This window comes from Scophthalmus maximus, chromosome 8, assembly GCF_022379125.1.
Source record: "Scophthalmus maximus strain ysfricsl-2021 chromosome 8, ASM2237912v1, whole genome shotgun sequence".
In the NCBI taxonomy this organism is placed as follows: Eukaryota; Metazoa; Chordata; class Actinopteri; order Pleuronectiformes; family Scophthalmidae; genus Scophthalmus; species Scophthalmus maximus.
Genome location: NC_061522.1, coordinates 23,522,620 through 23,550,592, shown reverse-complemented (window position 1 = coordinate 23,550,592; position 27,973 = coordinate 23,522,620). Strand labels below are relative to the sequence as shown.

The 27,973-nt window shown below is 42.6% G+C and overlaps 1 protein-coding gene across 1 annotated transcript; it reads left to right on the top strand.

Annotated features, from left to right (window-relative positions):
* The first annotated feature begins 27 nt into the window (after positions 1–27).
* On the top strand, positions 28–27,777 carry LOC118312429 (zinc finger protein 638). The gene is made up of 25 exons (XM_035637009.2): positions 28–110; positions 12,748–14,497; positions 16,977–17,038; positions 17,487–17,516; positions 17,731–17,921; positions 18,220–18,327; positions 19,141–19,340; positions 19,784–19,999; positions 21,071–21,169; positions 21,345–21,382; positions 21,488–21,543; positions 21,971–22,002; positions 22,421–22,540; positions 22,741–22,872; positions 23,089–23,130; positions 23,630–23,767; positions 23,865–24,029; positions 24,128–24,580; positions 24,668–25,147; positions 25,246–25,419; positions 25,555–25,792; positions 25,898–26,158; positions 27,058–27,174; positions 27,266–27,387; positions 27,491–27,777. The coding sequence occupies exons 1-25, from the start codon at positions 43–45 to the stop codon at positions 27,536–27,538; spliced, it is 5,340 nt and encodes a 1,779-aa protein (XP_035492902.2). The 5' UTR covers positions 28–42; the 3' UTR covers positions 27,539–27,777.
* Positions 27,778–27,973: the final 196 nt, after the last annotated feature.

The following is a 27,973-nucleotide window of genomic DNA, read 5'->3' as shown; positions in this document are numbered from 1 at the left end:
GGGATATTCAGAGGTGATCTGAGTGTACGGAGTGGCGTGGAGATGCTGAAGACAAACGAGGAGAAGCGTGGCCACAGGAACGGCCTTAACTTCACAGGAGCAGCTCTTTGGTGAGTGAGAGGGTTCGACAGAAGTCAGGAACCATCTTGCATGTTTCAATTTTGACCCGAAGATCACTGTGTATATTCCTTTTTCATGTGTTGAAGTAGAAATTCAGCAATATCATTATATTCTTGATAAAGAGGAGATGTCGCACCTTGGGGACTTTAAGGGTGTTAACACATTGCTGAGAAGTTGGAGGTGATGATGTTGATGATGTTGATGCCAATTCTCATTTTGTCATTCTCAGTTTTGCGTGTAGTTTTTTATGCTATGTTACTACTTTGACCCATTTAACCCATAAATGGACGGACCAACAACAGCACATTTGTCTGAATGATGAATGATGGGCTGGAAGTACTGATTTCAAAATGTCGAGTGAAATTGATGAATGTGATAGAAACCGACTCTAAGCTGGTTGGATTGACTGGACAGTTGACTAGACAAGATCTACCTACCGAAAGCATTGAGAGAAAAAGAGCCTTTCAATTTGATGCAACAACAAAAAAAAGAAAAACACTGTAACTGGCCTATCAAACAGGCCACAGCTATCTTGCTTTAAAAATTGTAGCATCAATTTTAAGTTGTATTATTTCAATTCATAAGAGTAAAAATAATTTGGGCATGGGGGCTATTTTCTGTTTTGCATTATTCACATTATTTTGTTCATGGAGGACAACGAAGAAAAAAATCGATCTGCACTGAGCAGATCATATGTATAGTGGTGCCAGTTAACTGTGATGCTTATCCACCTGCTTCATGCAAGTTACTACATTTACTATTAACATTTAAGACCGCAGGACTGTAACGCGTGCCGACAAAATTCTCAGTTAATGAAGTGAGGTGCAGTTCAATGCAGCGTCACGTGTACACGGCCATCAGAAAGCAGAACCATTTTAGTCAGGTTACTTACTCGAGTCAGTGTGAGTGCTTTGCAGTTTGTCTCATAGCTACAGACGTCCAGCCTGAAGCGTCGGTCGGAGAAGCCAGTCAGTTGTACAGTAGTACAGTAGTGTGCAGGCTGCTAGTTGGTGGAGTTCTGAGAGTGTTTCTGGGGAGACGCTGGGATTTCCGTAGTTCCGTGAATGCGTCCCTGCCTGTGTGAGTAGAGTTTACTATTCCACTGCTGTGCTGTGAGTTCGAATTGTCCCTGTGTCACGACCCTCACGTCAGTCTAGGGATAAGAGAAGGGAAGCAACAAAAACCCAAGGTGGAATAAGGCAATATTTAGCTATTTTTAATTTAAGAAACAGTCATAAAACACAACTAACGGAGCAGGAGTCAGGTGAGGCAACAATAAACGGAAAAAGGGCAGCGGGTGTAACGACAAATCATAAAATCAATAAAAACCAAAAACAGTCTAGTTCGTCTGCCACTGATCTTTGTGTAAAGCAAACAAAACTCTGCCTATCTGGCCTAATCTTAAAGATACCGAAATACAAAGGGGCCGTCACCGATAACTCCTGTGTATTCTATACATAAAACACTATGTGAAGCAACCACGAAAACAGAAGGACTTAATAAATGCCGAACGGTATAACGGGCACTCTGGCCTCCTGTCTAACGGTCACAGTGCTACAGCATATTTATTTTTCCTGTTATTTTTCCGGAGATGCAGGGAAAGTCTCAAAGAGCGACCAGTCGATCGCGATCAATAGGTTGGTGACCACTGGTCTATAACCCAATAATGACACTGATGGAGGACTGCAGCTGCTGCTGCCTGGCTGTTCACACTTCACTTCTCTGTAGTCACAGAGTAGAAACACAGTCATTGGCGCGAGTGGCAACATGTAAGGTAAATGCACCAGGTTGAATATTTTGGAATTGCTGCGACGGAGAAGGCCGAGCAGGGACCCACGCACCAAGTCTGTTGAACCACTTGCTTCTCTGCCCGATTTCTGCTTTCGTAATTTAGCTTCTCCTGGAACTGTTTTGCAGTGCGGAAAGTATTAAGTCGCAGAAGATCTCTAAATCAACTGCGTCGTTGCGGAGCGCTTTTTCCAAGTCACACATAATATATACTTCAGGAAAAAATTGTCAATAGGGCTTTGCCACTAGTCCATATGTCATATGCTTTGGAAGTCCATGTTGACGTGTTGAAAAGTACTCAGCCCTACCCCCAAAGGTTTGCATATTTTCTTACAATACTGTACCCAAGCAGGGACTCGTTGGAGGGGGTAAAAAGATTTCTGTGGAACTTAATTTAGACCCTGGTCCCTGTGGTAGAGTTCCTGCAGAGGTTCCATGTTCCTGAAGAAGATTCTCATGGTCGAAACACAGCTCATAAACTCATTCCTTCATAGGTCAAATCAAAACAAGTTTACTGTTTGCTAAAAGAGCAAACTTGCATTGGGTTTCCCATCATGCACCAAGCTCATCTCTCCTCCTCTCCCGGGTGTCGCCCTTTCCCTTCTTTCTTTTAAACAAATTTCCCAGGAAATTTTTCAAGGATCTTGATGGAAATCAGGACTGATATCAACGGGTGTGTGCCATTTGGTGCGTCTTAGTTGAATTTAAGTGGACTGTGTTGGGCCTCGGCAGATGTATGCAAGGTTTTTACAAAAAAACAAACTATTTATTCCATGCACTGGATGACAACGACGGGTGTTTAAAAGTGGATTAGGCATCTACATTTCATTGCATAAGATTCCTTCCTCCTTTTTGGCACCCCTCCAGCTTGTGGTGCTTTAGAGTCCCTAGCTTACCTACTGTATGACTAAAATGGTCATGTGACATTGACAGAGATGCTGCTGTCAACATGATCTGAAAAATTGGCATGTGTGTGTGGCTGAGTTGTGTGCCAGGTTAGGTCAGGGGCATAATTTTAGCACCATTATATTGGCTAAAGGAAAGTGTCCTGACAATAAATTCTTACCATCGCCGGGCCAACTGACATGTTGAGCCCTGCTACTGGTTGTTATCTCAAGTAGAAATATAAATAGATTGCTGAGGGGCATAGTATTTTGAGTCCACGAGAGAGAAGAGAGGTCCCTGTGATCCTTTGGCCACAAAACATAGACAGCTTTACAAAAAGCAGCCACTCAGCCTGTCCTGCTCAGATGTCCTTGGACATCAGGCCGTGAGACTGATGTAGACAAGAAGGGAGGGACAAGACACAGACATTACGTTAAATGTGTGCTTGTTCCATGTCCCAGGTTGTCCGGTTGTTTCTTGGGAGGGCCAAGAAACAACCTGACATAAGTCACTGGATGAACACAGGTAGACAAATCCCCTCTACACCTGTATGTTACTGTGGTAACACTACACGTTACAGTGAATGACCATTATAAACTGTCACATCTCTCTCTCTCTCTCGCTGTCACTTCCTGTTTTGATTTGATTTCCCACTAAAGTCCAACCATGAGAACACATACCCCATACCTGCAAAATGGACAGGCCTTTAAACTTAAAACTGCTCAAACTGTGACAATTCTGTCAGTCGTGACAAAAGGGAACACGAACACAAACACACAAACTTCCTCACCACTCCTCTCTAAATAGGCTGGTAAGATGACCTCAGCAGTGGCAGCAGTTAAAAGTTCTATAAATCTTGAAGATACAATAACACAACGGTAATGCAAGGTCTTTGGCACAAGTTGACCTTCAGAAGTGACAGAATGTTCAGTATGTAGATGGTTGGGTTGTCTTGGCATCTGGCGCTCACAACACCTCTGAGGAACAAGTTCAGCGAAAACAGTTGCTACTCCCACTTGATCAGTGGGTAAGGGATAGGAACCACAGACTGTAAATAAAAATGGACATTGTCACCGAGTCCGGAAAATTAAGCCAATGTGGAAGTGCCCAAAGCCTGTATTCTCTGAAATCACCGGCAGCGGGCAACTCTACTGGCTTCAAAAAGAAGTCTGTTGTAGGAGTTTATGAGAAAATGGGTTCCAAGTTAGAAGATTTTTATTTGTTCCAAATTAGAAGATTTAGATAGGTATACCTTGCCTTTCACTAGGGCCAAGGTCAGGGATCTTAAAAATGGTTGGTGACCACTGCACTATATTTTTCATTTTCAGCTACAAAAGCTTTAGTTCAGGAGTTTGTGGTTGTAAAAAAGTTTTATTGTAGCCTTGGGACTGCTCCGTTGAGCACAGGCTGTCAGGTTAAACCTCAAATTCTGACTGGGACAATATTACACATATGGGGAGCTTCAACAAGATTATTGTCACAACAGTGTTGACTACTGGATCATTATACTTTTTATGCATTTTGTCAGCGAATTATTGTCGTAGCCTTTGCAGATGTGCGGCCTGTAAAAAAGGTAAATATTTATAGTGAATGCAAAAGTGATTCTTAAAGTGAGTCTTGAATATATATTTTAGTCTAATAATAACGTCAGTGTCTGTTGCAGCAAATCATTTGAAATATGTTCTTTATGCCCGACCCCCCTTGCCTTAATGATGTAATAAAAGGTTTTTCATGACTGTATGTTGATCCACCATCTAAGGCGACACTCAATCTAGATGATCTAATTAAGTAATTAATATGACTCAACACGGGAATGTTGTCTGGGCATGGAAACAAGTATCAAGTTGAGAGTGAGAAGACGAGAGCGAACCCACAGCATGTGGTCACTCCTGGCTGGCGATCATGTCAGAGGTTTGAGTATGGAGCCCACTAAGAAACACTTGAGTCAAATATGAAAGGAAGGTTGACAAGCTCTAATAGATTTGCTTCAGAAAGATATGAGATAAAACCCATAGATTGTATGAAGTAGCACTTTGTGAGGGTTAAGGTTAGGGATGGAACTAGGGCCTCAGGAATGCAGGACAGATGTATGCTTGTCAAATAAAATAGAAGCATGTCAGAAGGGCCATCGGGGCCGGTGCTAAAATCAGTGAGTGCAGCTTTTAACAGACTTCTTAAATTGTTTTTGCTAACGGATCTACAGCTCCTCACACCATCAGGCAGGGTGTTCCATTGGTATGCGGCTGCTACAAAGAAGGCTGATTGCCCAAATGCGGTGTGGCAAAGGGATATGGTACAATCTCATATAGAGGATAGTCTGGAGTATCTAATAGAATTTACTGAGCTAATGGGTTTTAAGAGTTTGTTTGTAACAGGATCCAAACGTCTAATGGCTGTTTCGCCAGCCTGCCCCCACCATGTAATGCTGTAAGACATATGAGAGGATCATAGCATGCATAAATATTTTGGATGCATCCAGAGAGAGACAGTTCCTAAAGTGAAACATTTGATAGGTTGTGTTTTATGGGTTTAAGCATTTTCAACATTTTGTTGACATGTTTCTTAAAGTTTAAATTGTATTTCACTATCAGTAAAATAAAAAGCAGTGCCTATTGGCATGGTTGATCAAGCCACTGAGTGATCCTTTCAAGTGCCTAGCTGCTAACTGTATTTACATGAGTGTATGCAACAGTCGCCTGCATACATTTGCAGTTTTAAGTCATGACACTGTCGAGGGAGATCATTAAAATATATTTATTAATGAACACACAATTTATTTCGTAGCCCCTTACCCTAATCGTCACAACCCAATGCCTTACCCCCATCCCTAACGTAACCACTAAAATGCAATAGCTATGCAAGTGTCTTTGCTAGTGTCATTGCTAGTTTCAGCCTGATGCACCCGTTTGACAAGAAAAGAGGAATGGTCAGGCCAATTGTTGGTGCACAATTGCAAACAAAAACCTGGTCTGAAGTCAATTTTAAGGCTGCATCAAGGAAATAATATATGCAAACACACTGTTGTTACACAAAGATGGTCTGTGCACATGTCTATTTTACTACCTGGTTAATCCACCCTTATGACAGCAATCCACCAAGGTACAAGTGCATCTGGGTTTTAAATGGAATTGGAGACGGCAGATTGTTAATTGCGAGTTACGCCAAAAAACACACACAGGATTGACTAAGAGACTATATAACTAGCAAAACTGAAAAATAGCCTTGTGCCATGCTGTTTAGACTGTGCACTTAGGGCCTGTTCAGACCTGACCATAACATCTGTCTCAGGTGATCTGATCACAGGTGGTGAGCTGTGAGTTCAGGTTCAGGTTCAGCGAGAAGGGGACGCAGGTATTGGTGCAGGCTCTTGTCATCTCACGCCCGGACTACTGCAATTACCTCCTAGCTGGTCTGCCGGTATGTGCCATCCGGCCTCTACATCACATCCAGAATGCAGCGACCCAGGTGGTCTTCAACCTGACCAAGTTCTCCCACACTACAACGCTCCTCCGCACCCTGCACTGGGTCCCGGTGGTGAATCGAATCCAATTCAAGGCACTGGTACTCGCCTACCATGCTGCGAATGGCTCAGGCCCTTCCGACATCCAGAAAATGGTCAAATTACACCCTAGCCGGCCCACTACACTCTGCCACTGCCAAACGGCTTGCTACTCCCTCACTGCGAGGGGTGGGCAGCCACCACTCAACAAAATCCCCTGTGTTTGCTGTCCTGGTTCCACAATGGTGGAAAACGAGCTCCCCATTCCCCAAGTATCTATCTATCTATCAATCATTGACATGGGGACAGCAGAATCCCTCCAAACTTTCGATCACAATCTAAAAGAACTCACCTGTTCAGACTGCACCTTAGTCCATGAATCATCAAAACAGAAAAAAAATCTAAAAAGGAGCACTTGAGGTCCAGATACCAGGTAACAGGTCAGTGGACAGCGCTCGGTATGTCAGTTCACACCTGTCATTGGAATGCATCTCCACATGCATCTTGAGTGACCACTTGTGAAAGTATCTCACTTCCCAGCTCTACGGTATATACAAATACACACATTCATATTTATATAAGACCAAATTACGTTTATAAAATTCACATTGTTGCGGTCAGAGTGATTATTGAGGTGGTGACCAAAAATAAGCTGAGTAGGCGGGTCTTTTCGCTGAACCAAGATGCATTTGCATTTACACTGCTCAAAGGATGTGGCCACTTGCCCCCCCCATACTACCTCCAAATCCGAGTGATCAGATCTCAAACATGTCCTCAATGGCTACGTTCAGAATGCAGGCTCCAGTGGCCCAAATCCAATTTTATTTGTGAACAGCACAAGTCACATGCAATCTGGTATTTTCCCCTTCTAATTTGGGCCATAATACTGTATGAGTCACTTGTTCAATACAAACATGGAAGACAGTAGCGATGGAGGTTGTATGTGGAGGGACAGTGAGGTGTTAGACCTTGTAAGTATTCGGGTTGAGACTTCTGTTCGAGCCATATCCTAACTGGTATGTGTTTGAAAACATCTAGCAGTAAATGGCTGAACGGGGCCAAAGAAGAATGTGGCTGCAATGTCAGAGGAAAGGTAAGAGTTTTAAAGCCAAGTCTAAAGTAGTGTGAGATTCAAACCAACAAAGCGAACTGAGTGTCTGCTGCGAGAGTCCTGTCAAGAGGCGCTGATGAATGTAGTTGAAAGTAGCCGTTGGCATCCAAATTTGGATGAAATCTGTTTCTATGAAGCTGTTTTCGGCACTATCCCGCTGCATCTACGCACACAGCTCTTATTTGTTCTACAAATAGTCAATTAACACAAATTAAACTTCCCCACTCTCGTCTCGTCCTTATTGTGTGCTCACAAATTTGTTGACTTCCACTGCACAACAACTCATACATGAAACCATGTTAGTTACTTCACTACTACGACAGCATGCTGCGTGTGACATGGTATGAGATATCGTTGTTCTTTTGCAAGTCTTGCCCTCCACATTCTGGCCACATTTAAGAAATATTGTGAACTGCCGAAACCAAGGGAGTCGAATCTGAGCAATAAAACTGGATTGAGCACTTAGGCTTGCAGTGTGAATGTAGCCAATGTTTCTTGGGTGCATTCATACCGGAATTTAGAGCTGTCCACTTTTGTTTGGAACACCTAAGACGGATGTTAATACCCGGTCTGCCTGGGATGCATGTAGTCAAATTTTGTCTAGCAGTATGATAGGTTTTTATGGTCAATATCAGTACCCTGTAAACAGAATGCTGTGTGGTGTCTTTTTGTGCCTTATTGGTGAAAAGTTCAAAATTGAGAGTCAAACTGGTTGCCATGGAACTACAAATGAGAACAACTGTTAGGTTTAAGATGCAGCTAAAGTGCCTGGGAAGTTGATATTCAAGCATTAAGAGTTAGAAGCCATGCCACGTTCTACACATGGAGTAAATAAACCAGTATAACTCCTACAGTGATAGATGTGTCTGATTTATTACATATGATTACATATGACATATGAGTATGACAGTTTTATGGAGAATAGCATATATAAAAGTGGATGGTGCAACACAGCTAATTTGATAGCCTCTTCTATTCTGGACTGTCCAGCTCTCTATATCCCCTCCCCAGACGCCAGTGCCATGGATGAATAACAGTTATATAATTTAACAAACTGTGGCAATTCTGCCATGTTGCATATTTGCCCCAATCGATCAATCAATCAATCAAACTTTATTTATATAGCACTATTCATACAAGCAAAATGTACCACAAAGTGCTTCACGTAAAAAATAAAAAATAAATAATTTACCACCCCCTACCAGACCCCAGGTAAACCCCCCACACATTCACTCACAAGCACACATATGATGCAAGGCTTGATAGAATGATCAATGACCAACAACAGCGCTGCAAGAAAAAAATCCCACAGTAGCCCAGGAAACATTTTCCTCATATATCTTCATTATCAAAGAGATGTATGGAAAACTGTTGAGAGGACACTTCCAATTGCAAACAAAGTTAACTATTACCATTTTTAAACAGTGAATGCTTTATGTTGTGCTGGGCATTAAGAAGTCATTATGAAGTGTTGTGAATATGCCCTGAGTTGCACAAAGTGGGGAGTGAGAAGAATTTCTGGCCTTAGGCACCTCATGAGCAATTTTCATTTGCATGAATGTTGGAATCTGCATTTTGGTTCTTAAATCACATCCAATTACAGTACAGTCGAGATGGTTTGCTATTGGTCAGTTAACCTAAGTGTTAGGTTTTGCAGAAACAGGACTCGGATGCATTGACAAAATAAACAAGAAACAGGCAGACTTACAGTCTTCGAAGTCAGCTGGTTGAAGGCAGGTCAACTTACAGCCAAAAACCAAGGAATGATATTCTCAATGCGTTTACAGCTTTGAATGATTTTTAATAAATCAACATTGGTTCTTAAATGACCAAAACTGAAAAGAAACGTATTCCCCTAACAGGATTATGAGAACCAGGCCATTCACTTGTGTTCTCTATTATTTTATTATGAAAAGCTGGAGGCGGAAGTGTTTACACTGCCCATAGCGGAACTTATCGGACTTATCACCGTGTGCTCGCAGGCAGACAGACCTCTGCCTTGACATTAAGTACTAGGGTCTGGAAGAAGACTTTCCGGCATCGAGAGCAGACCCGCACCGAGTCGCCGTGAAAGGTATTTATTGAATGTTTGGTTTCGGGACGCAGATATAATGCACGAGCGCTCAGTGAATATACAACGAGGCGGCGGAGCCCGCTCTCCTCTCGGCAGCTTACGTTTGCCAGTTTGTGAAAACACCCAAAATGGCTGGTGTGTGTGAGTGTGAGTGTGTGTGTCAACACCCTGGGAGGACCGACACAACGCGCATACCGGCGGTTACACTGTGTCTCGTCCGACAGCATCTGTTCTGTTCACTGCGTAGCAACGCGACGATGTGCTTCCGTGGCGTTCGAGCCGAGACTCGGCCTAGCATCACTCACTCGTGCGCGCGCCGCGCAGGGCCTCCCGCGCGGCCGCGCGCACAGTAGCGAGTGACCTCGCGGAGAGATGAATCTGAGCATTGTGTTGTTGCGGCAGTGTGGCGACATGGGTTGTACCAGAATGGCTGCAGATCTATAGGAGTATGCAGAGTACAAAGTGGAACTTTCAGGAGTATTCCCTCCGACTCAACATTATCCTCCAAGCCCTAGTTCTCTATACAATGTCTTTGTGAAGTTGTGCTGTCAACTTCTGAGGCCCAATCCCATTTCTCATTTTTAACCCCTACCGGTTGAAAGTCTACCCCTACGAAATGGGCACGCCCCTTCGATCTCGATACCTCATCATTTTTTGCCTGGAATGACAGCGATATCATTGTAAAGATGCTGTTGCAGTTACTATGGTGACTCACTGAAAATCCCCCTTGCAGTGTTTCCCCTACCATTGAACGGGAGACCCCGCCCCCCCTGAAAAGTCAAATGAATTTTTATATATATATATGTATGTATATATATATATATATATATATATATATATATATATATATATATATTTATATTGGATTTTTCATATAATGCCAGGCAGAATTCATTTAAGGTTACTTTGTTATACACCTTATTCCTCATTCCTGTATAAAAGATTATGGATGAAACTTAACGTGATTTGTGGACCCTAACGATCTAGCCCCCCGCCTTAGCCCCTCCCCCTCGATGCCAGAGGGAATTGAGACACCCCTACCCCTACACGTGAACGAGCAAAACCGAGGGGTAGTTCTAAGGGGTAGGGGCAAGGGGTGAAATGGGATTGGGCCTTAGTGTCTGGGTTTTGAGACAACGTAGTTCTCTGCGTTCCGTATAGACCTTGATATGCTGACCACTGCACGTGCGTTGGAAATACAATGCATGACTCACCCTCTGTATTATAGTTTTCTGGGCACTGAGGACAAAAAAGCACACTGATGATCTACAAGCCAATTTCTCTCCAAGTACACAAATGCATTAAATGCCAATCTGCATATGAGAATGAAAGCACAAACGTGCTACAATTCCAGAAATTACAAATATCAAAACACGCAGCAAGAATTTTCCACACTGGAATTCGTTTATGGAAAGGGGGGGTCACAGGGATGGGTTTGATCTGGATTAGCAACAATGTTTTGCGGTTTTTGACAGTTTTTCCTCCTGGCAGATGCTCTCGAGCTCCATCACATTGAGTGGTAAGCGGCTTTGAAACAAGATCCTCCGCTCTCACCACAGATGTTTCTTGGGTTTAAGTCTGGGCTGTGGTAGGGCCTCTGAGAGAGAAAGAGAGAGCTGGGCGAGATTTTTCCCATTTGAAAAAAAGAAAATCAACATGTGGATATTGTGGTCATAGTCACAGATTAATAAATGTAAGGAGAACACTGAGAAGTGTCTCGGTTCATATTGATACTGTAGTGGGTCAGAGTATGTCAGGACATCTGAAGCTCTGAGAATGACCATTGAGTTATTGGTTACCTGCCTGAATTCAGCCCTTCTTGTCTGGTTACTCGGTTTGGTGGGGCCTGCACAATTAACCCCAAATTTCCTGCAACGTGAAGGGAGACGCAGCACAGATCCACACTGCCTAGGCCTGGGGTCTGGAAATTGTCCTGAACATGTGTGCAGGGGCTGTGTGCGAGAACGCAAATGTCCGCAGATGTTGCTCAGGACATTCTGCAGAACTTCTCCCGCCAGCCCTCTAGTGAAATGTCCGGAGTGTGGAGGAGAATCTACAGAGAATTCATAGTGAGGGAGTGGGCGTGTTGATGAGTGTAAACAAAAACAATGCTTTATACAGTTAGAGCTATCCTCATGTCCTTTCTCTCGCTGCTCTACCCAGACACCACAGAATGATAGCGATATTAATCTGCTGTTGTGAACGTGATAGACTTGGATAGTCTCCTGCTGCGTATGTCATATGTGAAAAGCAAATTCCATAGAATGTCAATGTCCAGACGCAATTCTGCGGACATTGTCTGGAGTTCGCGAAACAGCTTTAACAAAAAAACGGATCAACAAAAGGTGTAGAGTGCACTCTACTGAAAAACTGGCATCCCCCATATAGTAAAATGTTCTCTTCCTCCCTTTGTCTGAATGTGTTTTAAAACCAGAGTAGACGCATGACAATGTGGAACAGCAAAACCTTTCCACTCATCTTTAAAGATATCTGTTGTTCTTTATTATTTCTCAACTGTAAATGCTCTTGTCCCTGTCAGGATCCTGTAGCAATGTTGACTCTGGTATTCCAATGATATGATTGGTCAGAAGTTGGGTCGTTGACAGGTTTTGATCTGTTATTCTGAATTTACCATCTCCAAAGCCATTTAAATGGTCAGTTTAAGTTACTATTGTGATTTGCCCCAGTCCAGAATCAACCAGCTTTGTAACAATGAAAATCCATTGTTTGCACAGCTCTGGAAAACCTGTAATTGTATTCTATTTTAATTAGGGGGCATTTTCAGAGACTGGCCTTTTTTTTTTTTTTCATTTACTGATTTTCCAGTAATAAGGAAGGAAACCCTGTCTTAGCTTTCTATTTTGGTCAGTTTGTTTTAATAAAAGTGATTGTCGCAAGTGTTTCTTAGAAGTATAACCAAATAATACATTTTTTTCTATCATCCCCAGACAGAAGTATAGTGTCCCCGTAGTTTGTATTCATATTTGCTGTTTGGGTTTTTCATGCTTTTCATTGATCCAGTGTTACTTTTCCAACCTGAAAGTAAAGCATTATGGGCACACGTGACTACAAGAACGAGATCACAAAGCTGACCACATTCCATTATTCTTCGACACATTTTTAATGGAAGAGAGCGCACACAGATTGAGAAATGAGCCAACTTGTGACAAAAAGTGCGTGGGGAAAAGGACTTCATCTGAAAAAGACTTTTGAAATGAAAATTAAAGCTTGTTCATCTGTAATAGTATATTTCTGCTTTCCATCTCACAGCCTCGCTGTGCAAACAGACAGTAATTCGCGCCTTGCTCCTACCCTTCGCTTGGAACCCAGAGGATCATTCTCTATTGCCAACAGCACCAGAGGGAAACATTTGGAGTTCAACACATTTGGACCAGTGGCTGGTGCTGCTGCAGTAACGGCTCTCCAGTTGGCACAGATTGAGATTCGGGCCCAAATTGCTCTCCAGCAGCTTTCCTCCCTTGCAACCATAACTGTTGGTAACCAGTGTCTCAACAACAACAACAACAACGACAACAACAGGTTTGCAGCGGCATTACCTCGTCAACTGGCACTCCTGAGTCTTCTCAGTAGACAACAGGTGTCAGCTATTGGGTTTAACAGGGACACAATCTGTAAAACCTTCAAAGCAACACAACCTTGTCTTCCTGCTGCCATGTACCACCACCACTCCCAGCAACAGGGGCCCCAGCCCTTCTCAAATGGGCCCAGGCCTCATCATCAGCCACATCCAAATCAACATCAGAATCACACGCCATCTGATATGCTGACACAGGCGATGGGTTTTCAATTTCCTCGTCCCACACAGCTCCCCGATGAGCTAGAGTCTGCCCTGGCTATTCGGGGTGCAAGGGACATGGACCATCGCCTCATTGACCACATGAACCCACCAAACCAACACCAGAACCAAGGCTCAGTGACTGGGATCAATCAACATGGAACCTACAGCTCTTCAATGCTCACCTCTGACAATCAGGGAGGTCACCAGCAAGGAGTAGACTGGTCAAATTACCAACCTCCAACTAAACTGTTTGGCAGTCCATCGCCTAGTTCAAGCCATCAGTCACAACGACACCAGGGGCCCCAACAGCAGCCTGAGAGCAGCCACGCTGGAACAAGCTGGACTACCACTGTAAGTGACTCACCGTCGCCACAAGGCAGACATCCCCATGGTGGTGCAAGTAGTGGTGGAGGGGATGGTCCGGGTCTGTACACACCGGAGAGTGCAGGAAGCATCTTGGCTAGTTTTGGACTTTCAAATGAGGACTTGGAAGTGCTGAGTCATTACCCTGATGATCAGCTAACACCAGATACTTTACCATTCATACTGCGTGACATCCAAATCAACAAGACAGGCAAGCAGAAAACTGTGGCTTGCACTTCCTCATCGTCGTTCTCATGCAGTACCCATGATATGCCACAGCTACCTTCTCACACGTCGCCATCAGCTCATTCACGCTCCCCAGAAGTGCCCAGCCTTCTTACTGTTACACAGACAGCAGGCAAAGTCATTGACTATGGTCATTCCAGCCGAGCAAAGGATGAGAATAGTAGCAGAGAGACTTTCAAAAGAGAGCAGCTCTCCAATGAAAAGACAGTTAAAATGTACCCATCCTCATCTGGTCCAAAAGGAGATAAAGCTGAAAGGAGGCACATTCATTTGGAACACACTGAACCAAGCAAGCATGGAGACCGGGACTATCGCAGGGCAAGTAGCGACCAGCAGAAGACCAATCGAGAAATACCACCACCCTCCAAATCTCGTAATCTAGACAGAGACTACAGGCATGACGGACCAAAACCAAGGCCTTCATCCGAAGCCAGGAGTGAAAATTCCTCAAGACGATCTCTCTCCTCCTCGTCTGGCTCAAAACCTCACAGCAGCAGCAGCAGCAGCAAGACGTTGCCTACCCCCACCATGATAAGTGATTTCTCAGCTGTGTCTCCAAAGGTGTATCCCCACACCTGCTCCCTGTGCCACATACTGTGTGATCAGGAAAAGGTGAGTGTCAACATGCCCCTCAGTAATGTCCCAATTATTTCCTGAGAGAAATACTTTTATATGTTGAAATGTATTCTGTCATCTTTCTTCACCAGGCGGTTTTCGAGATTAGCGATACTCATGTCATAACCACCATGTCAGTACAGTTGCTCTATATGATCTAGCTGCGCTCACGCGAAAGAGTCTTTCTTCACATGTTATTGATACTGGACTGACACTTTATTTTAATGAACTTAAAAAAATAGAAAAGTAAAAAAAACAAAAACAAACATTTTGCCTTATTGGCATGTGCAAAGGTTATGGCACCCTGCTTCTAGTATATGCTTAGTTGCTTAGTTTGCTGATATTTTGTTGCTTTTTCTCTATTTGCAACATTTCCTGTTCTACTGGCTGCCAGAGTAAGAGAAAGACAATAGTACAATATTTCTACCCCCATGCTTAACGAATGGAAACCAATGGGTTACTTAAATACTGACTTAGTAGGGTATGCAAACTTTTGCACATGTCACAATTACTCAAGTTAGCTTTATTTTAAAGTAAATTTCATGACATTACAACACTTAAAGAGGCTATGCCTATTTGCCCATTGAATTATTGAGATTAAGAAACCTTAAATTCACCCTGCATTCACATGATTGTGTAAGTACCACGAAATGAACAATTTACATCTGGAAAACACTTCCTGTATAAGGTTTAAAACATTCACCCACATTCCAAATTTTTTAACATCCTGGACCTCTACTCGTAACATTGAATGCAAATTTTGCTATCTTTCTCTCTGATATTCTTTTCTGGACTATGACCAGTCCCAAGACAATCACGAAATGCATCAAATCACGAAATGCATCCATCAATTGTCATTGGATAATATAGAAATATTTTTCTTAATTCAACAGTAATAACTCAACAGAGAAAATTGAGTTTCTTGTCTTCTCAACACGTGTTTTGATCGACTACACATCCAAGTAATTTAAAGTTGAAATGGTTTGTACTCTGCTTGAGTGTTGTAACAGTAATTATTTATACTACTGTACAGTTGGACTCTCTTTATTTCTCCACAATGCCAAGTGTAGAATATTTTGAAGGTCAGACAAAAGCAAGTTGTAAAGTCTTTTCTTTCAGTCTTGCACTTTCTCATCAAAGGGATATCTGTTGTAGCCTGATAAATAAATAGTACCTCCATCAATAATGAATTACCTGTCATGATCAGAATGTGAAGTTTTCTTTGTAAAAATGACTATGTAAGATTCTATAAGCTTTTTAATTATAAACCTTGGCACTATCTCAAATTATTTTAGACTTTTTTTAACCAAAGGTATTGGTTCTCTTTTATTTGAACTAAAAACTGCGACAGGAATTTATGTGGCAACTGATTGGTTGGGAGCAGATAATGGTGTACTTACAATACCCACTTCAAAACAGTGACAAGGTTTTTGTTATTTTGCCTCTATACACAACCACAATGGATTTGAAATGAAACAATCAAGATGTGATTGAAATGAGTAGCTACTTTTGCTTTTACCATTAAGGAATTACACAAGGAATTCCCTCCACAGAGGCTCACAAGTAATTGGACAAACTAACTTTACTATAAATACAAGGATTGTTTTCAGGGTGAAATCCTCTGTATTTACATTCATGAAGGCGTCTTTTGCATCTACCTCCTAGAGTGTTATGACTTGACTGGGAAGGGGTTTTTCTTCACCAAGGAATGATTTCTTCGATCATCCACTTGAGTTGTCTTCTGTGGTCTTCAAGGTTTTTTGGTTTATTTTTTATTTTTTCCCCCACGATGCATCTTAATGCATCGAAACCTCTTAGAACCTCATGGGAGATTTCCACTGAACATCTACCAAATGCATGTTCAATAGTTGTAATCAACCTCAGATCTTTTATCTGTTTAAAAGTGATGGAATAACGACGGAATATGCCTCATCTGATCACGAAACTGCTCGTCAATCAATTGTCTCATCATTCCTAAAAGTTAAAAGCAATACTTTGGAAAGTCTACACTTCAATAACATCTTCACTGCTTCATTTCAAATACATAGTGGAGGCAAAATTACATAAATTGTCACTGGCCAAATATTTATGGACCTGACTGTATATACTCTACAGATGTTTAAAATGTAACATAGTAAATTAACCAAACAGTATTTTCTGCAAGAAGTATAAAAGCTATTTGTTCCTTCTGTTTGTTTCTTCCTGTGATGCATGTGAAAGGTAAAGACTGAGTCACATTGAAGAATGAATACAGAAGACGTCCAAGGACACAAATTAATAGATTTGCTAGAATAATGCTAAGAATTGTCTTGTATTTCTACCTACGGCTGTGACATAATTCAGGGTTTTCTCACTTTGTTAGATTTTGCTCATCTTGTATCCTAATACACGTGGATGGTAAATCTTGCTTTGTTGAGCACGGTTTCTGTTTATGTCTGATTTTGACATCTTCCTCTCTCGTGTCGTTTTTCTTCAGGACTGGGTTGACCATATTAACACCGTCAACCACACTGCTGCCTGCAGAGACCTGCGCAACAAGTGAGGATGTTTTAAATGTGCTGCTGAAGCTTTGCATGTACAGTTAATCATTTGTCATAGTTGATCCCAACTCTTTTCCACCAAATATGCTCTGGCTCTTGAACCGTTCCATTCAGTAATCTTGGAACCATGGTGCAATCTGGTGAACCAACTGCTTTTCCACAAGTTTCCACAACCAGTGGGTTCATATATCTAATGTGCAAGCTCTAGGAAAAGGATAAAGATGGATAGAGCTGTAGGGGGAAGAGGGTTAGTTCTTAATTCTGAATAGGTCTGATACTACAAGCAACCATTTCACATTGCAAAGAATATTATCAATCTAAATGTTTTATCCATATTTTTTATAAGCACTACTTTGTTACCTGCAATTTTAATCCTTTCTGAATACAAGTTTAGGAGTAAGAAGATGTTTGCTGATGTGCTAACGGATGTTTGTGTCTCTCTGAAGGTACCCTGAATGGAAACCAAATGTACCAAGGTCAGTTGAACTCTTATGTTTCAATAATAACTTTTTGAAAGTGTCCATGTGAGACAGTGGGAATCGCTACTATCAGTTGGCTGGTCTCAAACATTTCAAATAAGACAGGGTAACAAAAACACTGATCCATGCAAAGGTAGGTCTTTAAGCTGACACTTATCACAGAAGTTATTTCACTGGTTCTCTCTGTCAATGAATGTTGTCTTTCATCCAGGCGGGGTGGACGATATGGCCGCCAGGCTCAGTGGGATCCCAAGGATCGCTCTCCATCCCGTTCGGTGACTGGATCCCTCTCTTGCTCTCCTACCCCGAGTCCACCTCACAACAAACACAGACTGGGCCCACATCCACACAGGCCACATGGGAAACTCTACCCTCCTCACCCACGTTACCACCACTTTCCAGGTAGACCACACACCAGAGAGGAGGCACAGTGTGTGCAAAGTGGTGGAATTGTAGAAGTTAATTTGTGGTTTCTTAGTGCACATTGTGACAAGTTTATAGCACAGTGTCACTATCAAATAGGCAGTTAATCAACTTTATTCATGCCGGAGATGAAGAAAGAGGTTCTTTGAATGTCCTAACTTTCCTGCCTCAACAACCCTGTTCTCTACAGGTAAACAGCCTGCAGAACAATAAGAACACATAGGTTCTTAATATAGAATTATCTATACCCACTTCAAAACTCTTTTTCTATCCCAAGACCATGGCCATAGGTTGGAGCACCACCACTCTGGCTCACAGAGTCCCATTCACTCCCAACGAACCACCAGAGAGCATCGGCCTGGGAAGAGGGCCAGGGATTCACCTGGTAAGTCAGTGTGTAGGTGTGTAGGTCTCCCTCCACTCATATATGTCCGTATGACTTCCTCATAAGGGATCTAAAGAATCTGGTGTATCCCAGTCACTGTGTATGTTTTTGTAGTGAAACAATGTCTTTGTTGTTATCAGGTATTTATAGATAGGCCTGTCACAATAACGGTTTTTTGACAGACGATATATTACACCAGAATTATTGCGATAAAGGATTATATTGTAATTTTTTTTGCAACTGCTTTTATTAAAAGGCCCATTGGTCGTTGCGTGTGTGAATCGCTTCACTCTTCAACACGATTTGTATCGCTGCCAGTTTCCTCCTTTTTTTCAGCAGCGGGGGACAGTTCGTCAAAGCAGCAATAGGGCAAAATGTGAACTATCTGGAGGTGCTTGTGCTGATGAGCAGACTGACACAGTTGCACTCCCACAGGACATCAAACACTGTGCATTGCTCCACATCCAGAGTTGTTTGTCCAGAGTCGAAGTGCAACCAGACTTGCAGCTAATATACCACCCGCATTTATTATTTATCGTACGATACATGAAAATGTAAAGTCGATAACGTTATTATTGTGACAGGCCTATTTGTACACTTCCCTTTATGTGTTTGAGTATATAAACAACATATCCTGGTTTCACAAACCTGTATGAGCCTACATTAGCATTGAGAAATGTTCCGATTGTATGTATGGGAGCTTTAAGTGACCAATGATTTACTGGCTTCAATTTGTCCATATATGAATATTCCCTCACGTTGTTTCTTTTTGATTTCCTGTCCTCCTCCAATTGATTCATGCTGCGTCTGCAGGGGTTTCCTCTCGAGGTGGTGTGAAGCGCCCAGAAGACAACTCAGCCAAGTGCTTCAGAGTCACCGGTCGACTTCCAGCCTCTAGGGGGGCTCACAACTCAAAACATGGACTATCACAGCCCAACACCAAAACTGTCAAGAGTGGGACAAAGAATGGAACCAAGATGCCCAAGACTGCAAGTGCAAAGGCTGCTGACACAGTGGGTGTTTTTCACTTCAGTTGTTTTAACCGTGAAAGATAAATCTGCTCATTTGACTTCAGCCACAATTTCAAAACTAATTTTATAGTTTAGAAAAAAGGGTAGATCATACACATGTTGTGGGAGCCTGAGAATTTAGAACCATTTTCAACAGTTTTTTCAGCTTGTTTGGTCGAGTACATATTTTTTGTTCTTTCTTAACAAAGGCATGATGTACTGGGTTTGACAAGTTGATATTGAATTATTAAAATTTCGCTTAGTTAATACCGTTTTCTTTTTTTACTTTTGGTTACTGTATTATTTTCTCAAGCCAGGCCGCATTTTCATTGTGACCAAAAAATTCAGGATTGACTTCTTGATCACAGTTGTAAAAAAAAAAAAATGCTGTTGACTCAAACAGTTCCTTTTCCCCAAAACTAACCAGAGATGCTTTTGGTTTCTAGTCCGTCAAGCCTCCACTGACCAAAAAGAAGAGAAAAATGGTGAATCCAGCCTCCCAGGTTTCGTCTGTTGCAGGCCGCCTGGTTTATCTGACGGGCATTCCAAATGACGCCTCGGAGCAGGAAGTCACCGACTTGGTCGGGTTCTTTGGCAAGATCAACAACGTGATCCTCATGCCATGCTCTGAGAGGGGGAGCGAGATTGGTGAAGGGCAAAAGGTATATTGGGCTATGAATGCATTTTTTCATTAATAACCATTGTGTTGAATGTTTATTTACAAGTTTGATGCTTTTTAGAGAGTGGATTGAAAACATGATGGTGGAAAAAAGAGATGCTTTGCCTGTTCATAGGCAAGATTGATTCTCCAGCACACAGGAAATACAGAAAGAAACCAAGTTCTTATTGTTTGTATTGATTCATTTTTACTTAAAAAAAATTTAAATTAAATATTTTTATCATGTAGCAAACATCACTGGCAAAAATAAATAGCATGTTGCAATAATGTTCAATTGGGCAATTTCTTTAAATTTTTCAAATCGATATTTTCACTATAAATGTGTTTTCAATAAAGACTTTCATATACTTAGAAAAAAGGTTTGTCAATTAAATCTGTCATTAGCTGTTATATGTTGGTCTGTGAAAGTATGGCGTTTATTTAGTCTCATAAATGACCACCTGGAAACCATATGTGCGTATGATACAAGTGCACAGCACAATTCGGTGAATGCAAAACCAAACTGGCGATGGTGCATTTCTGCTCTGCGAGCACGGGACGGAGCCTCGGGTATGGGAGACCGACGCGCTAACCACTAGGTCAAAACCCCTGTCGTAGCTTCATTTGCTAGCACGTCTCTTCGGGTGTCGGAAAGTGATGTTTACAAACTGCACTCGCATTGTTGTTAGCTGCGGTCTGCACCACTTTTGATTTCCTATTTACGGAGCCTGGGCTGAGGCGAAAACCCAGCTTTTTTAGCAGACAGCTAGTGGACAATGAGGTAACCTTTGCTGCCTTTTTACAAAACGTGTATTGCTTTAGAATCACTTCCTGCCCTTAACACAAGTAAATAGTGCAGCAGGGAGAGCTATTAGCAAGTGGCCAGTCCAGCCAATCCAAACGAACAAGAGCATCAGCTACTGTCCCCGCAGAATAGTTCTGTACAATCATATCGTACAAACAAATTTTGTGACTAAATAAACTCCATATGAAAGTTTCTAGTTTCTACATTGCAGAACCTCATCGTGGATTTTGTGTGCCCCACATCATCACTTTATTTACACCCTTGTTGCAGGCATCTGTTTGCATGGTGAGGGCTGAAGACGCCCAGACACTGGCCAAGTCCACAGATCTGTCCATCAGAGACCAGCACATCACCGCTTCAACAGCCAAGGTACAGTAGCATTCGGGAAACATGCATTTTTTGACAAACATGTCATCTTATATACACTCTTTTTTGTACTCGCATGATTCTTGCACTTTTAGGTAATATCTTCATGGTTGAATACACTTCCTGTAAGTTCCTTTGAACAAAAGCGTCAGCTAAATGAATGTAATGTTTGTTTCAGAAACCTGAAAGAGGACAGTCTTCTGATGCCAGTAACAGGTTTGTTCCAGTTAGCACCATTTTCTTTTTAACCTTTTGAATATGCTGCACACTCACTCTGCCAATTCTTGCTGCACTCAACTGTTAATATTTCTAACTCCACAGCAAACCTGCACCAGGACAGATCAAGGCTGCTGCTGCTGCTGCTGGGGAAGACTCAGGTAGGATGACAAAAAACTGTTAATGGGAGTCGCTGCTGGCATACCCAAATCTATCATTGTCAAGTAATGCTCAGTTTATAAATGCATGACAACTATATCTCAACTATACTTGATCTGCTATATTCAATTTGCCATTTCTGCAGCCGAGGCTCATGTAGGCTACATCCACACTACCACATATTGATTTTAAAACACAGAACTTTACCTACGTTCACGACGGCTTTCCATGGACAACGGTTATAACTGATACAGAGCCAAAAGGCTGGAAGGGGGTCGTATTCATTTTAAATCATCGTGTTAACGTAGCTATAGACTGTTTTGTGATGTCATGTGTTTACTGGGTTTTATTTGTGTTTTTTATGAAAAAACACTGATGGTAGCCCTTTTTCCACCTCCCCTTTTCTGCCCCTTGTACTCCCCACTGCAGGAAGCGAGGTTTACCAGAAGACTTCAGATGAGGTGCGGGATCCATACACATACTGTACCTCGTAACATGAATGAAAATATTGTGAAACGGGCTGGTGAGTCTGTTAAACCAAACGCTCAGGCTCGTGTGGGATTTGTCTGACACACAGGTTGTATGCAAATATTTGTGTGTACAAACACATGTATTTGAGAATATGTTTGGATGTAAATGAAAAGTAGCAGTGCATTGACATTTCCACGTTTTAGATGCTTTCACCTGTTGTCACCACAAAAATCAATGAAGTATAAAATGAGCCCAATGGGTCTTTTGCATACAGTTGTATTGTGCCCTACTGTACCATATTTCCAATCCAGGTAGATATCTGTTAAAAATGTCTTTAATCACTTCATCAGTAATATAATGTCAGTATCCAGGCATTTTCTTCACATGTCGGCACATTGTCTCCTACAGAAAGGCACGATGTTGATCACAGGGCTTCCTGAGGGCAGCTGGTCAGAGAGTGACATCATCAAGCTGATCCAGCCCTTTGGGACCCCATCTGATATCATCCTGGCAACACAAATTGGAAAGGTTAGTATATAAACACAGTTTGATGAGAAGTGGTGAAACAAACATGTATTTTTTTCATTGGTTGACAATAAAAACACACCTGGAGCTATTTTCCGCGACTTTTCAAGGAGACCATTTCCAGTGCCAAGGATTATGTTTTTTGAAAATGACAGCTGATGTAAATGCAGCACAATATTAAAACCATGCCTTTTGTATGTTAGGTACTTTTGTCAGTGTCTGACACGGAGATTGCTCAAGAGATAATGAAAGTCCACAGCTTCGTCCCTGCAAAGATCGAAGACTCAGAGCTGAAGATAATCCAAGTCAAACAGCGTATTGGCCTCAGCACACCGGTACGACTCATCGACAACCCAGTTTACAATCACAGTTTATCAATCATCTTCTCACCTCTGATGTTTTATTCTGTTAATTATATTAGTCTAGAGGAATTGCCCTTTTGATATTTTACTGCATTGTGACGGTTTGCTCGCTAGTTCTACATGAAATCACTCTTTTGTTTCCCTTTTTGTCTTGAACATTCAACTTTGAGCAATAACCCCTTTACACAGGTGGCTCTCTACAATCTCCTGATGGGATCACTGGACCCCATAGTGAGTATTTCTGCTCTTATTCTGTGTATTTCTGTGCAGTAAATTGTATTTATTGGTTTAATAGCACAGTTAATGTTGATAAGCGTGCAACAGATGACCAATAGCCACTAAGTATTTGATGATTCAAAACTTAAAGTGTTTGGTGAGGTAGATTTACACCAAGTTCTTTACAGTAATGAACTTTAATGAAGCTGAAATGTGCTGTGAAACTGAAACTATACATACATCTTCCACTTTGTCCTGGACAAGCCTGGATGTCGAATCTTGGGCTGTAAAATGTGACTTCTGTGGTAACCTAAAAAACAAGTGTCTCTGTCTTTGAGATTCACTAAGTTTTTATTTACTTTGATAGAAAAGAACATTGAAATTAATGAAACTGTGTTTGACATGGATGCTGTCATACTATTATTTACCGATAGTAATAAACATGTGTAAACATATATCTTGAGTGGGTAATTATTCACAGTGCTCATAAGTGAACGCTCCGTGTATCCTGCAGGAGAGTCCTGTTCCAGTCGGCTGGAGCAGCCTCTTGGTGATCAGTAATGTTCCCAACACACCCTCTGGCTCCTCTGAGGTCCAGAAACTGGTGCAGCGCTTTGGTACCGTCATCAAGACTCTAGTGCTCAACAATATGGTGCGTGATTTTCCTCCTTTCCAAATCTGACACACACTATCTGTCCGACAAAAGAAAACTCACCAGAGTGTTGATGCTCTTGTCTCTTTCTGCTCAGGTCATTTTCGAGATGGCAACTGCAGCCATGGCCTTGTCTGTTTACAAACGCTTCCAGACATTTCCGTGCATCATCCAGAACAACCCTCTGTTCTTCTCCCGAAAGCCGGACCCAAAGTCCAGCTCACAGACAAAAGTCATCGCTGCATACCTGGATTCATCTGAGGTGGGTACCTTTCATGATGGATTAGCAATTATTGCTCAATGTCCTGCAGCGTCAACTCGGCACCTGAGTGTATTTCCTCCTTTTCCGTTTGTTCATAGGATTTATCTGCAAACAGCAAGAGCAGCCAAATGGCAGCAGCTCCCGATGAAGCGCAGACTGCACAGAAAGAAAAGTCTGAATGTCCTATGGAGGACACGGAAAAAGATGTTGTCGAGTTGGAAAAGGAAATGAAGGACACAGAGGAAACGGCTGGTGAAGACGAAGCTTTGGAAGACAGTGGGATCAAAGACGAGATCCAAAAAAACAGACCTGTCGCCGCTGTTTCCGACTCTTCGGCCCCACCAGATGTCAAACCAGAAACAGCGATGGACACAGACATGAGGGAAATATCAGCTGTTGTAAGTGTAGTGGAGACGGAAGAAGAGAAAGAATTAGTCAATGCATCTGAAGCAGGAAATGACAAGACTCCGGCTGGTGAGGAGAAAAAACTGTTTAGCTGTGATGACAAAGCAGCCTCCGGGAAGACCGTCATGAAGTTAGTGCTACCTAAGGTAAAATATGTATATATGTTTGGGCCTGTTGTTCTAGCTGAACTCTTCTACTGTGTAGCTAACCCTTTGATTTTCCTCTTTCACCAGGTTACTCAAGAAATGGTTAACACACTGCTTGTGGAGTGCAGAACAAGAACTGCCAGCCATCCCGACAACGTCGCAAATTCCGCCTGTGGATTAGGTGGGGAGACGTCAGAGGAGGGCGGAAAAGCTGCACCGGAAACAAAAGTGCCGGTTAAGAGCGGCACAGAAGAGGAGACGAAAAAGCAGGAGAAGGAGAGGAGAGAGAGGGAAGTGAGAAAGGAGAAGGAAGCGAGGGAGAGAGAGAGGAAGGAGAGGGAGAGGAGAGTCCGGGAGAGGGAGGACAGGGCAAAGAGGGAGAGAGAGTGGGATGAAAGAGGCAGGAGAGAGAGGGAGGAGGAAAAGAGGGAGAGAGAGAGGAGGGAGAGGAAGAGGACACACGGTGAAGGTTTGTCCGCACCAAGGTCATCTTGCAGGTCAGAGGGAATCAAGCAAAGCTGCCACAGGGATGAACGGTTCAACAACTCGGAGGCTGACAACAAAATGGTGAGAAGATGCTGTGAAAGTGTAGAATCTAGAGAGTCAAATATCTCCTACTCATTCTTTTAATAACAGCTATCTTTTTTGTCCCGTCATAAAACCAGGTGGTGGAGGAGGAGGAGGAAGAAGAGTTCCCATTCAACATGAGTGACTTTGTGACAGTAGATGAAGTAGGAGATGTCTCCGACCTCGCTCCTTCTCCTTCTCCAGTTATTTCCATGGAAACCACAGAGGGAGGGGAGGATGCTCCCACATCGGTCCAACAGAACGATCCACAGGTACATTTAAGCCTGAATATGTCCCAAAAATCTGTCAGCTCAACTTCTCTACATGTTCATCGGGTGTCTGACGCATAATTTCCATTGTATACTCACATTAGTATTCATTGCTGTTTGTTGTTTTCCCACTTGTAGGACACTCCCATGGAGGTTGCCACAGAAACGGCGATGACTGATGCCACGGTGACCTTGGCTGAGGAGCAAGTATCCGAGTGTGGACCTGCGAGCGCAGCAGCAGCAGCTGGGTCTTCTGACAGTTCAGCATCATCTGCCCCGACACCTGGGGAAGTTCTCGCCGCTGCAGTATCCACCAGCTTACTGGCTTCACAAGCAGACTCCTCTCCAAGCCAATCACCAGAGGCACCGGACTCTGGTACAACCGGAACACAAATCTTACACAATTCACCTTTCTTAGACGTGTTTTCTTCAAGTTGAAATTGTCTTATCCGTTGTCCTGCTGTCTGTCACTATTTTTTAGAAGCGACACTAATAGCTGCCCCGGAGTTTGAACACCTTCCCATGCCCGCCCCTGCAGCTTCAGACAACCCACCTGAACCTGCCCCAGCAGAAAACCCCTCAAACAGCCCAGCAACAGGGCCGGTGCCTGCAGACAGTGAAGGAGATAAGAAAGAAGACAGCCAGGCTGAAGAGGGGGCTGGAGTGTTGGACAAATTGGAGGAGCGGGAGAAGAGGCATGATCAGGTGGACAAAAATACAGGAGCTCCTGCTGCAGAGACCGGTACAGTTTTTATTCATGGAATGCAGTAACTCCTTAAGGACTGCAGGTTTTTAATAATGACAACTAGCGCTGCAACAGTTATTCGATTATTTATAGAGTACTAAGTTAATCTCCAACTGTTTTGATAATCGGTTCAATTAGTTTTTATGGGTAAAAAAGTCAAAATTCTCTGATTTCCGCTTCTTAAATGTGAACATTTTCTGGTTTCGTTCCTCCTCTCTGACAGTAAACTAAATATCTTTGGTGTGTGGATAAAACAAAACAAAACATCACCTTCGTGTTTTGGGAAACACAATCAACATTTTTCACCACTTCATGCCATTTTATGGACCAGACAACTAATCCGTTGATCGAGAAAATAATCAACAGATTAATCGATAATGAAAATAATCGTGGGCTGCACGGTGGCGTGGTGGTTAGCACATTCGCCTCACAGCAAGAAGGTTCTGGGTTAAAATCCCAGTTCAAACCATCCAGGGCCTTTCTGTGTGGAGTTTGCCCCATGTATGCGTGGGTTCTCTCAGACATGCAGAATGGTAAACTGGAGATTAGAATTCTAAATTGACTGTAGGTGTGAATGTGAGAGTGAATGGTTGTTCGTCTCTGTATGTGGCCCTGTGATAGGCTGGCGACCTGTCCAGGGTGTACCCCGCCTCTCGCCCAATGTTAGCTGGGATTGGCTCCAGCCCTGATGAAGACAGCAAAAAAAAAAACCTGGGTCGACTGAGACAGTTGATAACCATCTTCTTTGTACAGGTCATCATAATGGTCGTTATTCGCTTAAGTCAAGCCAGAAAGCAAAAAACATATCCTGGGTGTGTTGAACTCGCTTCATAGTACAGTCTCTTTCCGACCTGTGGAGGATCCAGATTTTTAACCGGTCACTGTCTTTCTTACAGCAAAGCATCAGAGCTCTGAAGACCAAACACACACACAGGAGGAGTGTGTGAAGATGAGACTGCAGACAAAAAACACAGAATGCTCCCTCCCACCATTTGACCCCAGCAGCCCAGTTGGTATGACCATTCTTCACCAAGTGTGCAATCCTTTTTCACGTGTTCACCTGTGTTTCTTGAATGGATGTGACTATCTGATGTGTGTTCACAGGTATGGAGTTCTTGGTCCCAAAGACGGGTTTCTTCTGTAAAGTGTGTAATCGATTCTTCAGTGGAACAAAAGAGGCCGAACTCAGCCACTGCAAAACTGTCAAACACTACGAGAGCCTGCGGGTACGCAACACACACACACGAGGGGCATCCCTCCTCTTTCATTTTGACTGTAATACAGGTGAGAGACATTTCAATGCAATTCAATGTTTTCTTTCTCCTCTAGAAATACCTGCAGAGTCCGAAGACGGTGAACGTGATAACCAAACCCTGACCCTTGCTGAACGTGACTCTGAAAACCAGTGACTGAATTATGCCATTCCCCTTCTTTTGTATTGTCTTCATTTCTTATTTTAAGGGACATAATGTCATGTTAGTGTTAGACTAGTTTCATTTTCCAATCAGCACATTCATTTTTCTTGTACAATGAAGAGAAATTAATGGAACTGTACTGTGGCGAATGGCAGCCATTATGCACAGTCAATAAAATGTGTACTCAGTTGTCCTTTATAATTCTCATGTCTGAATTTGTCTGTCTGCAGTTTGATAGGATTGATAATATTCAATAGGCCTGTAAAGTAGCTTAGATGACCGCAGAACTCTCCTGTCCACAAAAAGTTATGAAAACTATTTATACCACGACTAATGCCGCAGAAGTAGTAGGTAAAAAAATCATACGAATCACAACAATCTAATGGTGCGTTCAGGC